Genomic DNA, 14,210 nt, shown 5'->3' on the forward strand with positions numbered 1-14,210 from the left:
GTCGCCTCCTCCGTGCAGCACAATCCTCCTCCCACAGGATGCCTTGTGTGCCTGCTTCCTCCTGTTTTCCCCCAGCACCTGGACTGTTCCTCTCTCTTCTCCCTGAGCCCTTCTTCTTTTTTTTAAAATCTATGCTGGGTCTTCATTGCCACTCAGGCTTTTCTCTAATTGCAGCAAGCGGGGCTACTCTCTAGTTGTGGTGCTCAGGCTTCTCATTGCGGTGGCTTCTCTTGTTGCAGAACACAGTCTAGAGCATGTGGGCTCAGTAGTTGGGGTTCCCCAGCTCTGGAACACAGGCTGAAGAGTTGTCGCACACATGATAAGTTGCTCCTCAGCATGTGGCATCTTCCCGGATCAGGGATCGAACCTATGTCTCCTGCATTGGCAGGCAGATTCTTTTCCACTGAGACGCCAGGGAAGCCCCCTGAGCCCTTCTTGATCTGCTTCGCCCCTCATCACCAGCAGAGTGCTCTAGCCACCTGTCACAGGGCTGCTGCCATATTCATCTCATTAGATCTTGGCCGGCACAGAGAAATCCTTTGATTTGTTGTTGTTGTTGTTGTTGTTGAATGGCAGAGTTTCGGGAACTTTGTCAGGTTTACTACACATGGGAATACGCTTTGTTTAACCAGGAAACATGAAGCAGAAATGCAGAAGCCTGCTGACGAAAGAGAGACCTATTGTCAACAGCAGCTCTTACCAAAGGCACCTGTGATTTCATGTGTCATGGGGGTGCTCATCCTGGTCAGAGGGAGGCCCAGCTCTAAGTACAGATCCTCCTGGATCACAGCAGTGCAGATGGCACAGTAACTGTAGCCATGGGGGAGCCAGACATTCTAGTGCAGGGGTCCTGGGGCTGGCAGTACAGGTGATGAGAATGTAGCTTTGAGCAGGTCACATGCCTCTTGGGCTTCCCTGGTAGCTCAGCTAGTAAAGAATCTGCCTATAATGCAGGAGACCCCAGTTCGATTTGTGGGTCAGGAAGATCCACTGGAAACTAGGCTACCCACTTCAGTATTCTTGCCTGGAGAATCCCCATGGACAGAGGTGCCTGATGGGCTACAGCCCATAGGGTCACAAAGAGTCAGACAAGGCTAAGCACAGTACACATGCCTTTTGGAGGGCTAATGTCTTTCATCTTTAATACAGAAAGATTAGGCTATGAGATTCCTAAAGCCCTTTCCTTCTTGAGGATTCTGTCTAATCTCATGATTAGCCGATACTATATTCCATTCCAAGTAAAAATGGCTAGACCCCCTTGAGGAGTGGAGAAACTTTAAATTAGAAATTTAGAGAAAAAGGAAAGAATGTGATGACCTGTTTTTACATTTTTAAGATTATTGTCTGAAGTATATCATGTATTCTGCACAGAAAAAAGTTTCAGATTATATACAATGAAATAGCATGTCTTACTGAGATAGCTTCCTGAGTGCAAGGAGATTGCTGAAGGACTGCAATGAATACTAAAGAAAAGCTGACAAAGACTGAAAACTTGGTAAAATTGAATGGCAAACATTAGTCATTGCTCAGTAACTGGAAAGAAGGTAACTTGGGAACTTGGTAACAAATTAATTTGTTTTGCATTTCATAGAGTCTCTGGGTGGAAAGAACATCACTCTACTTGGTGCAGAGTTTACCTGGAATCTCCCGCTGGTTTGAAGTGGAGAAGCGTGAAGTGGTAAGGATCAGAGCTTACTCTCAAGTATTGATACTTGCTCAGCACAGTTGTTCACCTGGAGTCAGGCCATGTATTCACTGCTTCTGCTTTGGACTCCAAGTTCCTGGAAACACTCCTAGTAAGTTAGTGAAGTTTGTGATGTTGACGGCTATGATGAAAGCTGGAAGGGGACCCATTGGCCTAGCCCAGCCAGCCCGAGTGATCCCTCCAAAATAGCTCTGAATGCAGCATGTCAACACCTTAGGCCCTTGAGTTAGAGAAACTGGAATTCCAGCTCCCCTAACCACTCTAGCTATGAGACCTTCAGTGTTTATCTTCAGTGGGAGAAAGTTATCTACATTATCTTATTTGATCACCATGTCAAAGCTACAAGGTATGTATTCATTTTTGTTTTGTTATTTGCATTTATTTTTGGATTTCACATGTAAGTGATAACAAAGAGTGTTTATCTTTCTTTGACTTATTTCACTAAGTATAATACCCTCTAGGTTCATCTACATTGTTGCAAATAATACAATTTAATTCTTTTCTATGGCTGAGTAATATTCCATTGTGTGTGTATATATACGCAATTATATACATCACCTCTATCTTCTCTATCCATTTATCTGTGGATGGACACTTAGGTTGTTTGCATATCTTGGCTGTTGTACAGAATGCTGCTATGAACATTGAGGTGCGTGTATCTTTTTGAATTAGTATTTTCATTTTTTTTTGCTGTATAGCCAGGAATAGGATTGCTGGATTACATGGTAATTCTGTTTTTAGTTTTTTGAGGAACTTCCATCCTATTGTCTAAGGTGACTGAACCAATTTACATTCCCACCAACAGTATGCTGTGGTTCTCATTTCTCTGTGTCCAAGGTACATATTCTTACCCCTCTTTTCACAAGTTTTGACAAGAGGTTAAAAGCCTTTGCCACAGATCCCATAGCAAGGTACTGAAAAAGCATAAACTCAAACCCAGATTTTTCTGACTCCAAAGCTAGGTATATTTTTTCCTTGTAGCCTTATAAGCGGTGTGAGGCCAGTGTCAAGCCCAGCACAGTATCTGAAACACAGTAGGTCCACGCTGTACCCGTCCACAGTAGAAGGGTGCCGCTGTGCTGTTCTCCCTGAGCACCAGTGGGGCGATCAGTGGGTGTCATTGAGAATGTGGAAATCCCAGCAGCCAAAGAGCAGTTCAGTTCAGCTCAATCACTCAGCCGTGTCTGACTCCTTGTGACCCCATGGATTGCAGCATGCCAGGCCTCCCTGTCCATCACCAATGCCCAGAATTTACTCAAACTCATGTCCGTTGAGTCAGTGATACATCCAAACATCTCATCCTCTGTCGTCCCCTTCTTCTCCCACCTTCAATCTTTCTGAGCATCAGGGTCTTTTCTAATGAGTCAGTTCTTCCCATCAGGTGGCCAAACTATTGGAGTTTCAGCTTTAACAGCAGTCCTTCCAATGAATATTCAGGACTGATTTCCTTTAGGAGGGACTGGTTGGATCTCCTTGCAGAACCCAAGAGCCTTGGTTGTAAAACATTCCCCCTGCTGTGGGAAGGGAGAGAGTATTTGTGGAAGGCAGCCATGTCTGGAGTGAGAACCCCTCCCCAACGGTTATCAAGGCCCCAGCCCCTTGCTGTCAGCCACAGACCTATGCCCCCAAGAATCCCCCCTCCCACCCCTGGCATATCCATTATGTCAGGGGCCAGCCCTTTGCCACAGTCCTGATGGAAAAATGTGCCAATTGTGAAGATGTAATGTAGCCCCTTCCTTTTTTAGGTAACAAGCCCACACTGTCAGTGAATCCATAAGAGCAGATCCCACCCAAATTGTCTTCCAAGAATGGCTTGTCCTACCTGCAGTCTCTAAGCATTGAAACGACCCTCAGCTTATTCTGTTCAATCACACTAGGGGTTTAATGGCATTTTCATTTTGCAAGGCTAAAAAATTCATACAGCTCTCTTAACAAACTGCACTCCATTCAGCAGATTACACCAGTGTGGGTGTGTTCTTGTCAAGTCTGAATCAAAGGTCCACAGAGTTGGTTGCTTCCGTGGTGGACCCTGTGGCCTCCTGTGGAAGAGGCTGCTGAGTTCATTGCTCAGAAAGTCTTAATGTTTTGCTTCCTGCTGAATGGCATGGGCCCAAACCACAGGAATGTTCTTAGTCATCCTTGCTGCATTAATGATTCAGAGAGCCTTGTCAGCTACTTACTACCCAGAGAGGTAAATTCTGTGAAGTCTTACCAGTGTTCCTAACCTTAGAAATATTATACACACACACACACACACACACACACACACACAGCCCACTAATAAAAAGCAGCATGCTGATAGTGATTAAGGGAGAGTTACTAAACACAGCCTTTCAAACAGCAGCTGCCTACTTTATTAGAATATGCAATCTTAGACTCTGTCGAACAGAACAAATCCAACTGGGCTGTTTTTTTCCTGAACACAGCCCACTTCTGACAACCTCGTGTCTTTCTCTTATTTCTGCTGCCTGGCATATCCCCACCTTCTATTCATGTTGTTGATTTCCTGCTTTAATTGCCAGTGTAGAAGGTCCTGATGATTGGGGCACTCAAGACATATGTGCCACAGTGAATTAAAATTCCTTTTGGACCATACCAAACTCTAAAAGATTCTGAATACCAAAAGATGTGTTTATAAGTTTGGCTCCAAAATTCAGTTAATATACCTAACCCAATCTAAGACCATTTATGATCTTTATCTCACTTAGTTTGACTACTCATATACTTTACTACAGAAATATTAACACATTTGATTAAAGGAAACGTCTTCAGACCCTGCCTGAGGATGGTGTAATATACTATATGTGCTATGTTACCTTCTGAAGTCAGAAAAATTCTGAGTTCTGAAACATCTGGCAGCAAAGATTTCAGATGAGATAATGGGCCTTTATTCTGTAAATCATAACCCCGGAACATTATTGAACATATTATCCCATTCTTTCAAAGATGATAAGCCTCTTTGAACTACTGTTTCCTCAGTAATTGTTTTTAAAACAAAATATTTTTGATTAAAAATAAGCTTATTTAAAACATTTTAAACATGGTGAAAAAGCTATAAAATAGAGTGCACAAATAATGGTATTTCTAAGCCTTAACGATAATGACAGTATTCTTATGTGCTGTGTGCTACGCTAAGTCGCTTCAGTCATATCTGACTCTTTGTGATCCTATGTACTATAGCCTGCCAGGCTCTTCTGTCCATGGGATTCTCCAGGCATGAGTACTGAAATAGGTTGCCATGCTCTCCTCCAAGGGATCTTCCCCACCCAGGGGTCAAACTTGCATCTCCTATGACTCCTGCACTGACAGGAGCGTTCTTTACCACGAGTGCCACCTGGGAAGCCCCAATATTATCATGTGTGTGCTTAGTCGCTCAGCTGTATCTGACTGTGACCTCAGGGACTGTGGCCCTCCAGGCTCCTCTGTCCTTGGGATTTTTCAAGAATACTGGAATGGGTTGTCATTTTCCTCCACCAGGGATTGAACCCACCTGTGTCTCCTGCACTGCAGGTGGATTCTTTACCCACTGAGAGAGAATGTTATCATACTTCACATCAGATCCATCAGAAAGTTGTGTGGCTCTAGGTACTTTCCAAATTACCCAGCATCTGAGCCTTGCTCATCTCCCTTCTGATAGCGCCATCTACTGCCTGATCTCTTTTTAAATTTTAATTTATTTTAATTGGAGGCTAATTACTTTAGGATATTATGGTGGTTTTTGCCATACATCCAGTGCCTGATTTCTTTTTTAAATTTATTTATTTTAATTGGAGGCTAATTACTTTAGGACATTGTGGTGGTTTTGCCATACATCCAGTGCCTGATTTCTTTTTTAAATTTATTTATTTTAATAGGAGGCTAATTACTTTAGGATATTATGGTGGGTTTTGCCATACATCCAGTGCCTGATTTCTCTTTTTAATTTATTTATTTTAATTGGAGGCTAATTACTTTAGGACATTGCGGTGAGTTCTGCCATACATCCAGTGCCTGATTTCTTTTTTAAATTTATTTATTTTAATTGGAGGCTAATTACTTTAGGACATTGTGGTGGTTTTGCCATATATCCAGTGGTACCTGATTTCTTTTTTAAATTTATTTAATTGGAGGCTAATTACTTTTGGACATTGTGGTGGTTTTTGCCATACATCCAGTGCCTGATTTCTTTTTTTAATTTATTTTAATTGGAGGCTAATTACTCTTGGACATTGTGGTGGTTTTTGCCATACATCCAGTGCCTGATTCCTTTTTTTAATTTATTTTAATTGGAGGCTAATTACTCTTGGACATTGTGGTGGTTTTTGCCATACATCCAGTGCCTGATTCCTTTTTTTAATTTATTTTAATTGGAGGCTAATTACTCTTGGACATTGTGGTGGTTTTTGCCATACATCTAGTGCCTGATTTCTGAGTAGTTTCCTAAGAGGTCACCTGCTTCTGCCTTTCTGGCCTCCCCCTGCTGCAGCCACTTCTGTACACAGCAGCCAGTCTCCTTTTTAAAACTAAAGTTATGTCATGTAAAAATAGAGACAAGATATAATAAACCTAGTTACCCATTATTTTACTTCAACAGTTATCAAAAAGGCCGATTTTGTGTCTACAACTCCCTCCATTCCCTTTTACACTGGATTGTTTGGAAATCAGTCCTAGACACTATATAAGAATATTTCAGTCTGTGTATTTATCAGAAACATAAACACAGTACCATTATTGTCTTTACATTTTCCATCTAAAAATTTTAACAGTAATTCCTTGACCATAAAATATCCAATTTATTCACAATTCTCTAATTTTATAGGTTTTTGTTTGTTTTTGTCATTTGTTTTTTGAACCTGGACCCAGATAAGGGCCACATATTCACATTGGTTGAAATACCTCCTAGATCTCATTTGATCTATAGGTTCCCCCAAATTATTTTTTCCTTGCAGCTCTTTTGTTGAAGAAATCAGGTTGTTTATCCTGAAGTGTTTCCTTGAGTCTGGATTTTGCAGACTATGAATCAGTGAGATCACTTAATGTTTCTTTGTTCCTATATTTTTTGGTAAATTGACAGCTAGATCTAAAAGCTTAATAAAATGTTTTTTTGTTTTTTATTTTTTGCAAGACTACTTCTCAGGTGTTATATGCTGTGGTTGGCAAGCAGCACTGATCATTGCCCCTGTCCAGGAATCTAGTAGAGGTTACAAAAGGGTGATATTTTATCATTCTTTCATTTATTGATTAGAATACTTCTATAAAGAGAAATATCCCTTCATCGACAATCTGATTACCCTAAGGTATGGGAAAGGAAGTCTAATACTTTTTTCTTTCCTTTGATTTACCAATTTTCAAAATAATAATTTGGTTTCCTAACACCCTATAAGGGCTTCCCAGGTGGCACCAGTGGTTAAGAACCTGCTTGTCAATGCAGAGGACATAAGAGATGTGGATTCAATCCCTGGATCAGGAAGATCCCCTGGAGGAGGGCATGGCAACCCGCTCCAGTATTCTTGCTTGGAGAATCCCGTGGACAGAGGAACCTGGTGGGCTACAGTCCTTAGGGTCATAGAGAGTTGGACATGACTGAAGCGACTTAACACCCACTACTACTACTTCTAAGTCACTTCACTCATGTCCGACTCTGTGCGAACCCATAGACAGCAGCCCACCAGGCTCCCCCATCCCCGGGATTCTCTAGGCAAGAACACTGGAGTGGGAGGCCATTTCCTTCTCCAATGAAGGAAAGTGAAAAGTGAAAGTGAAGCCGCTCAGTCGTGTCCAACTCTTAGCGACCCCATGGACTACAGCCTACCAGGCTCCTCCGTCCATGGGATTCTCCAGGCAAGAGTACTTACAACACCCTATAAATGTGACCAAAGAGGGTTTTATTTTGATAGTTTTGTTTAGCATCATGGATTTAAACATATTTGTTTTGTTTCAATCCACTGCAATTATTACTCATTACTTTTCACATTGTTCCATTTTGCCCATTGAAAGCATTTTCAGGTTGGCTCTTCAGTCCTTTTGACAGTATCCAAGTTGTCTTTGTCACTGAGGTAATACACAGGCCAGTTGTCAAATCAAGCATAGGAATCAGCATCAAACTTTACTGACAACTTTTAGGCAGTTAAGAGGCTGGGGTGAAGCAGCGAGATATCTGAGACCTCAAGTTTTGTCCTCCATGTCCTTCTTTCCCGTATCACTAATAATTCAGATCTGGAGACATAGTCTCTAAGGGAAGTTCACAGAGTTCCTCATACAGAGGGCACATTTGAATCATAAAATTTAAATTGTGAAACATTCCAATTTATACTCCAGAGAGTTGTCAAACTGCTCTGGGACATTCTCTAGTGAAGCATGCCTGAGGGACTCTGGGTTTATTTACTGTAAGCAATCTTGTAGCTGGGGACTTCTGCTAGGGGCATTCCATAGATACCATCTCTTCCTCTTAGTCTATATTGAAGCTTTAATTGACAAGTTAGTCTATATTGAAGTTTCAGTCACCTGCTTTCTTTCCTGTTCCCCAAGGACATCCCTCCAGTAAGGAGAGTGAATTGACAGCCGGCCAGCCCAGCTGCTTTAACAAGCCTTCCTTGCTGTCTGGGTAGTCCAGACTCACTTGTGCAATCTTGCCCCAGACCTGAAAGCGACCATTTCTCCTATGATTCCTGATTCTTTACAGTGGTGGATAGTAATTAAAGATCACAATCTGGGACCAATGGAAAATAATTTATTGATAAACATTTCTACGCAGTATTCTTTATGCACTTCTTTAACCGTCACCTTAGAATTATTTCAGCAACATATAATCAGTAATAGTGACTCATGGATCAGCAATGGCATGTATCAATTTATGCCCTGTCTGGAGGAGATAACTGTTCTTGGGAATAACCATTCTCAACACAGAGTGCTGTATATTATTTTAAAATTTCCAGATATTAGGCCAAAAGTGGTCACAGTAGGGTTGGCTTTTTTTGGCATTTGTTGAGTGCTGGTGAAGATGGTATGTTTTCGTATATTAACTCACTTTTTGGTGAATGCACTGATTATATTCTTTGTATAGTTTTCATCAGTATTTGAGATATATTGATAATTCATCTGAAATATATGTTGGAAGTATTTTCCTAGGTTATTGTTTGTCTGTATTTACTGTATTTTATTTTGCTTACTTGTAAAATGTCTTCATATTACTAACATTTAAAGGGTAAGCATGAATTTTTTAAAAATTGTGATCAAAAATACATACAAGTCACCATCATAACTGTTTTTAAATGTATAATACAGTGGTATTAACTATATGCACATTGTTGTGCAATATCCATTGAACAGCCATTTCCCTTTTCCCCCATCCCCCAGCATCTGGCAACCACTGTTCTACTTTCTGTTTCCAAGAGGTTTTGTTGACTTTTTAACTTTCAGTTCATCAGAACTCTCAGACTTCTTTGTGAGTTAGCGTTTGTAATCTCAAAGTTTAATGTCATAAATAATTGGAAAATAAAACCCTGTTTACCGCCGCTCAGAAACGGCATATTGGCAGTAGCACCCTGCTGGCCTCGTGTACCGCTCCCTCCCATATCATAGCTTTTATGGTGCCCATTCTCTTGCTTTGTTTATTACCTATATATGTCTCTTTAAACAAGTCAGTTTAGTTTACGTGGTTTAAAACTTTATAAGGCATATCCTGGAGATGGTGCAAGTTCAGCTTCAGACTACCACAATAAAGCAAGTCACACGGATTAGTTGATGTCCCAGTGTATGTAAAAGTGATGTTCACATTATACTATAGTGTATTAAGTATGTAATAGCGTTGTCTTAAAAAAGTGTATACCTTCAAGAATGTGAACTTTATTCCTAAAAAAATGCCACATCAGTTATAATAGTAACATCAAAGACCACTGATCACAGATCACCATGACAAATACAGTAATGAAAAAGTGTAAAATATTGTGAGAATTAACAAAGTGTGGCACAGAGCATGAAGTGAGCAAATGCTGTTGAAAAAAATGATCCCAATAGACTGACTCAATGGAGGGTTTCAGTTTATGAAAAACACAGTATCTGTGAAGCACAGTACAGCAAAGTACAATAAAAAGAAGTACACCTGTGGAATAATGTGATTCTGTATATATTCTAGCATAACTGCATCTGTCAGTATTATTTACAAGATTAGTCCACGTTATTACACGTGACTTGTTTTCACTGTTGTGTACTATTCCATTGTATACCTCCATACGTTTATGCATTCTTTTTTTGATGAATGTACAGGTTTTGGAGATGAGTATGAATATTTTGTACATGTTTCCTAGTACACATGTATACAGATCTTCTACTCCACTTCTCCTCAGATATATGCCTAGGAGTAGAATTTCTGGCTCACAAAATATATAGATATCTTCATCTTTAATAAATAATCCCAAAGTGATGAAACCGATTTGAACATTCAACAGCAGGAGTTAAGAGACTCAGTTCCTCACATTCTCACTTCATTTGCTACTGTCATACTTATTTTGCCGTTCTGCTGAGTGCTTAGTAGTATATCAGTGTGCTGTTAGTTTTCACTTCTTAGATCAAAAATGCAGTTTGACACTTTTCTTATGTCTATTGGTCATTTGGGTTTCTTCCTTCATAAAATGGCTTGTTTTTTGTCCATATTTAAGTGGGCTGTTTGCCTTTCTCTAAATGGCTTATAAGAGTTCTTTATATATTCTGGACATAGACTGATGATTTTTACATGTTACAAATATCTTCTCCTACTTTCTGGTTTATCTGTCCTCTTACATAATGTCTTTTGATAAATGTACATTCTGAATTTTGACATAGTCAAATCATTCTAGTACTTTTCAGTGTTGGTTTAAGATGATTCAGGTGACCTTTAGAAACTATTTCCTTAACCGATAATAATTTCCCTTCCTTAATAATCCTTAAGCTTAGATTATTATACAGATGAGAGCTTGGCAGACCTTCTCTTCAAAGAGCATGTCAATGTCAGTATCAGTCACAGTGCTGTACCTTTGAAGAGCAGTATCATCATTTTCACAATGAGTCTCCCATTAAAACTCAGAATGGAAAAGTCGCTATGACTCTATTTGGCTCTCCTGGAACAAATAGATCCTGCGGCATATCTGATTATCTTATTTTCTATAACTCACAACTGTGTGCCATCCTGTGCCACCTTATGGTGCTGTTATGTATGCATGTGGGGTCCATATAGGCATATGTCCCATCTTCCCAACTGGGCTGAAATCTCCTTGACATCAGAGGATCTGTAAATGCATTTGTTATCTCCTGTGGTACTTTGCATTAAGTATCTAGAAAGATGCTAAGAATATGAAGGGTCCTTGAATATTTAGCCTTCAAAAGAAAATAAAAAATAAATTGTAAAATACATAGGCTTGAATTTTGTTTCAAGGATTAAATTAACTGTTTTAGTGCTAATGTATAATCGGTGATTGCTGATTATTCGAACCACATTTCAGACAGTGAATATAATCACCTTCTCTTCCCAGGGCTTACAAACAGCTTATTTGTCTTCTATATCCTTGTCTGTTCTATACTGATGGCCCCTGGTAGAGATATTGAGGGGAGCACAGATAATTCAGAATGTGGATTATCTACTTTGTCTTTCTTCTTCAATGTCACAAAATCCAATATATATTTATGCTCATTTGTTCTCAGGTAGAAATGAGTCCTCTGGAAAATGCCATTGAAGTGCTGGAGAATAAGAATCAGCAGCTGAAGACTCTGATTAGTCAGTGTCAGACAAGACAGATGCAGAATATTAATCCCCTAACCATGTGCCTGAATGGAGTTATAGATGCTGCGGTTAATGGTGGAGTTTCCAGGTATCAAGAGGTAAGGATTTGGTATTGTTGTGTGAAAGTTTACATTTGTGATTTCTTAAGTTTTCAGAAGTCTTTTATCAAGATATGCACATACATCAGCCTGCTGACATAGGGCTACAATCAATACAACCAGATTTCTTTGCTTAATAGAGCAAATGTATAATCACTGGGGATGCACACTGACTGTGTTTCCCAGAAGGTGATATTTTGAGGTTAAAAGTGTGTGTGTGTGTGTTTTCTTGAATAAAAGTAGTGAAGATATCACAATTGTTTAATAAATGGCTACCTAAACCCATTTCCCTGAGTAAAGAGTGATTCTTGGACATAAAAGAATCTAATCTTATTTGATCATTCTGAGTCTTTAGGCAATTTATTTTAAGATAGCATGTCATAAGCAGATGTTTTTCTGGAATTCCCTTGCTTTCTCTATGATCCAACAAATGTTGGCAATCTGATCTCTGGTTTCTCTTCCTTTGTTAAACCCAGCTTGTAAATCTGGAGGTTCTTGATTCAAGTACTGCTGAAACTTAGCTTGAAGGATTTTGAACATAACCTTACTAGCATGGGAAGTGAGCTCAATTGTCCGGTAGTTTGAACATTCTTTAGCACAACTTGGGCAAAGTCTGGGAGACAGTAAAGGACAGGGAGGCCTGGCGTGCTGCATTCCATGGAGTCACAGAGAGTCAGACACGACTGAGCGACTGAACAACAACATGATGTCATAAAAGCTTATGGATTTAGATTTGCTATCTGTTTTACCAAAGATACAAAGTTCATGCAATCTCTGATTTCCTGTTAACAATCACCTCCTTATATTCCCTCTGACCAGCTGCCATACTTTGAATCATTCCATCCAACCCCCAAAAGTGGTGGATAATGGAGTCATTTCTTTAAAGAAGCCTTAGAAATAATAAGTGTGTCTTCTACTTCCTTTGTAACCCTCTTGAAGTAAACTTTCCTTCTTCTTACCAGGCATTCTTTGTCAAAGAATATATCTTAAGTCACCCTGAAGATGGAGAGAAAATTGCACGGTTAAGAGAGCTGATGCTTGAGCAGGTAAGGGGGGCAGAAGTCTTCTCCCTCTTCCATGCACACATGTGCTTGCCTGCCCAGGGTCCCATCTACATGGTTTTCTCTGGGTTGGCCAAAATGTTTGTCCGTATTGTTCCATAAGCTGTGTCAAAAAACCTTTTTTGGCCAGCCCCATATGTCAGTGATCTAGCAGTCACCGGTTACAGATTCAGTTGTGATATATCCTGACTTGCTAATTTCTACTTTTTCTTCCCACCTAGATGTGGGGTAGGAGTGGGGGGAACAAAAAAATTAATAGACTATGGCAGCCCCTTATAGCAAACGTCACCCCTTGGAACATTCTTTGAATGCTCTGTCCCCAAAGACTTGATGCCAACTTTTCACTCAAGATTTTGGGATCATATAAGTTCAGGCCAACTTAACATGAATGATTCAGTAAATGAATGAATGAGATTCGTACTTAAATGTTAGACTAAGGAAGTGGGCAATCAATAATACCCTTTGCTTTAAAACAGTATCACACTGTGTAGACAAAGCCTGTAGATCATATGACATAGACAGAACTAGATACAGTCTCATCATCTTCAATTCTACAGAAGCACAGTTGGCTTTTATTTCTTTGGTTCCATCAAATATGAAGAACTAGGGTAAATAATCTGTTGCTTTCTCTTCCCCTGTTGATAGCTCCTGGCCTGAAAATGGTTTGAAAACCATTTTCAAACATGAGATACATTATGGGAGATATTATGGTGGAGAGGCTGGGTTCAATAGGAAATGAATAGGAAACATTTTATATCTATGAAAAATGGAATACATATGATAAAATGTGACAGAAGCATTTCTTTCCATTTGATGATGCCAAATTAATAAAGTATGTTCTAGGAAACAAAGCATGGACTAGGAAATGATGAGGCTGTATCTGGTTTTAGTCCGTATTTTATGCTCTGTAGGCTTAGTCCACAAAATTGATACTGAAGGGAGAGAAGTGGCCGTGGACCAGGACCGTGGGTGGAAGAGTCAGTTGGACAGCTTCTGGAAAAGAGGGATTACTTGAAGCTGACCTGCAAGGAAATAGAGGAAAAGTTAAATCCTCATTGTGGCCCTAGGGTTGATGTAGATGCTTGAAATGAAGTGAGCATCTTAGGTCATCAAGTACTTAGGATTATGGAATGCCTTTAGCCTTTGTTGATTTTTAATTCTCTTGTGAATGGTTTGTCTCACCCCAGGATTCTTACCTGCTGTATTCAGTCTGACTGAACTCTTTCCCTCAAGTTAAAATCAAAAGGGTTAGAAAGCCTCTCAATATTCCAGCAAATTTGGAAAACTCAGCAGTGGCCACAGGACTGGAAAAGATCAGTTTTCATTCCAATCCCTAAGAAAGGCAATGCTAAAGAATGCTCAAACTACCACACAATTGCACTCATCTCACACATTAGTAAAGTAATGCTCAAAATTCTCCAAGACAGGCTTCAACAATACATGAATGTGAACTTCCAGATGTTCAAGCTGGATTTAGAAAAGGCAGAGGAACCAGAGATCAAATTGCCAACATCCGTTGGATTATCGAAAAAGCAAAAGAGTTCCAGAAAAAGCTGAAGAATTGATGCTTTTGAACTGTGGTGTTGAAGAACACTCTTGAGAGTCCCTTGGAC

The 14,210-nt window shown here is 39.9% G+C and overlaps 1 protein-coding gene across 2 annotated transcripts in view; it reads left to right on the forward strand.

Annotated features, from left to right (window-relative positions):
* The window catches only part of DOCK4 (dedicator of cytokinesis 4), a 474,953-nt gene that overhangs the window by 441,976 nt on the left and 18,767 nt on the right, over positions 1 to 14,210 (forward strand). For both annotated transcript variants that reach the window (XR_008717856.1, XM_055590348.1), the window contains exons 41-43: positions 1,592 to 1,678; positions 11,360 to 11,536; positions 12,499 to 12,582. Coding sequence is in view for 1 of the 2 variants with exons in the window: in XM_055590348.1 (XP_055446323.1) it covers positions 1,592 to 1,678; positions 11,360 to 11,536; positions 12,499 to 12,582 (348 nt within the window). In the remaining variant the exon portion in view is untranslated. The remainder of the gene's footprint in view (positions 1 to 1,591; positions 1,679 to 11,359; positions 11,537 to 12,498; positions 12,583 to 14,210) is intronic.

Source organism: Bubalus kerabau, chromosome 8 (assembly GCF_029407905.1).
Source record: "Bubalus kerabau isolate K-KA32 ecotype Philippines breed swamp buffalo chromosome 8, PCC_UOA_SB_1v2, whole genome shotgun sequence".
In the NCBI taxonomy this organism is placed as follows: domain Eukaryota; kingdom Metazoa; phylum Chordata; class Mammalia; order Artiodactyla; family Bovidae; genus Bubalus; species Bubalus kerabau.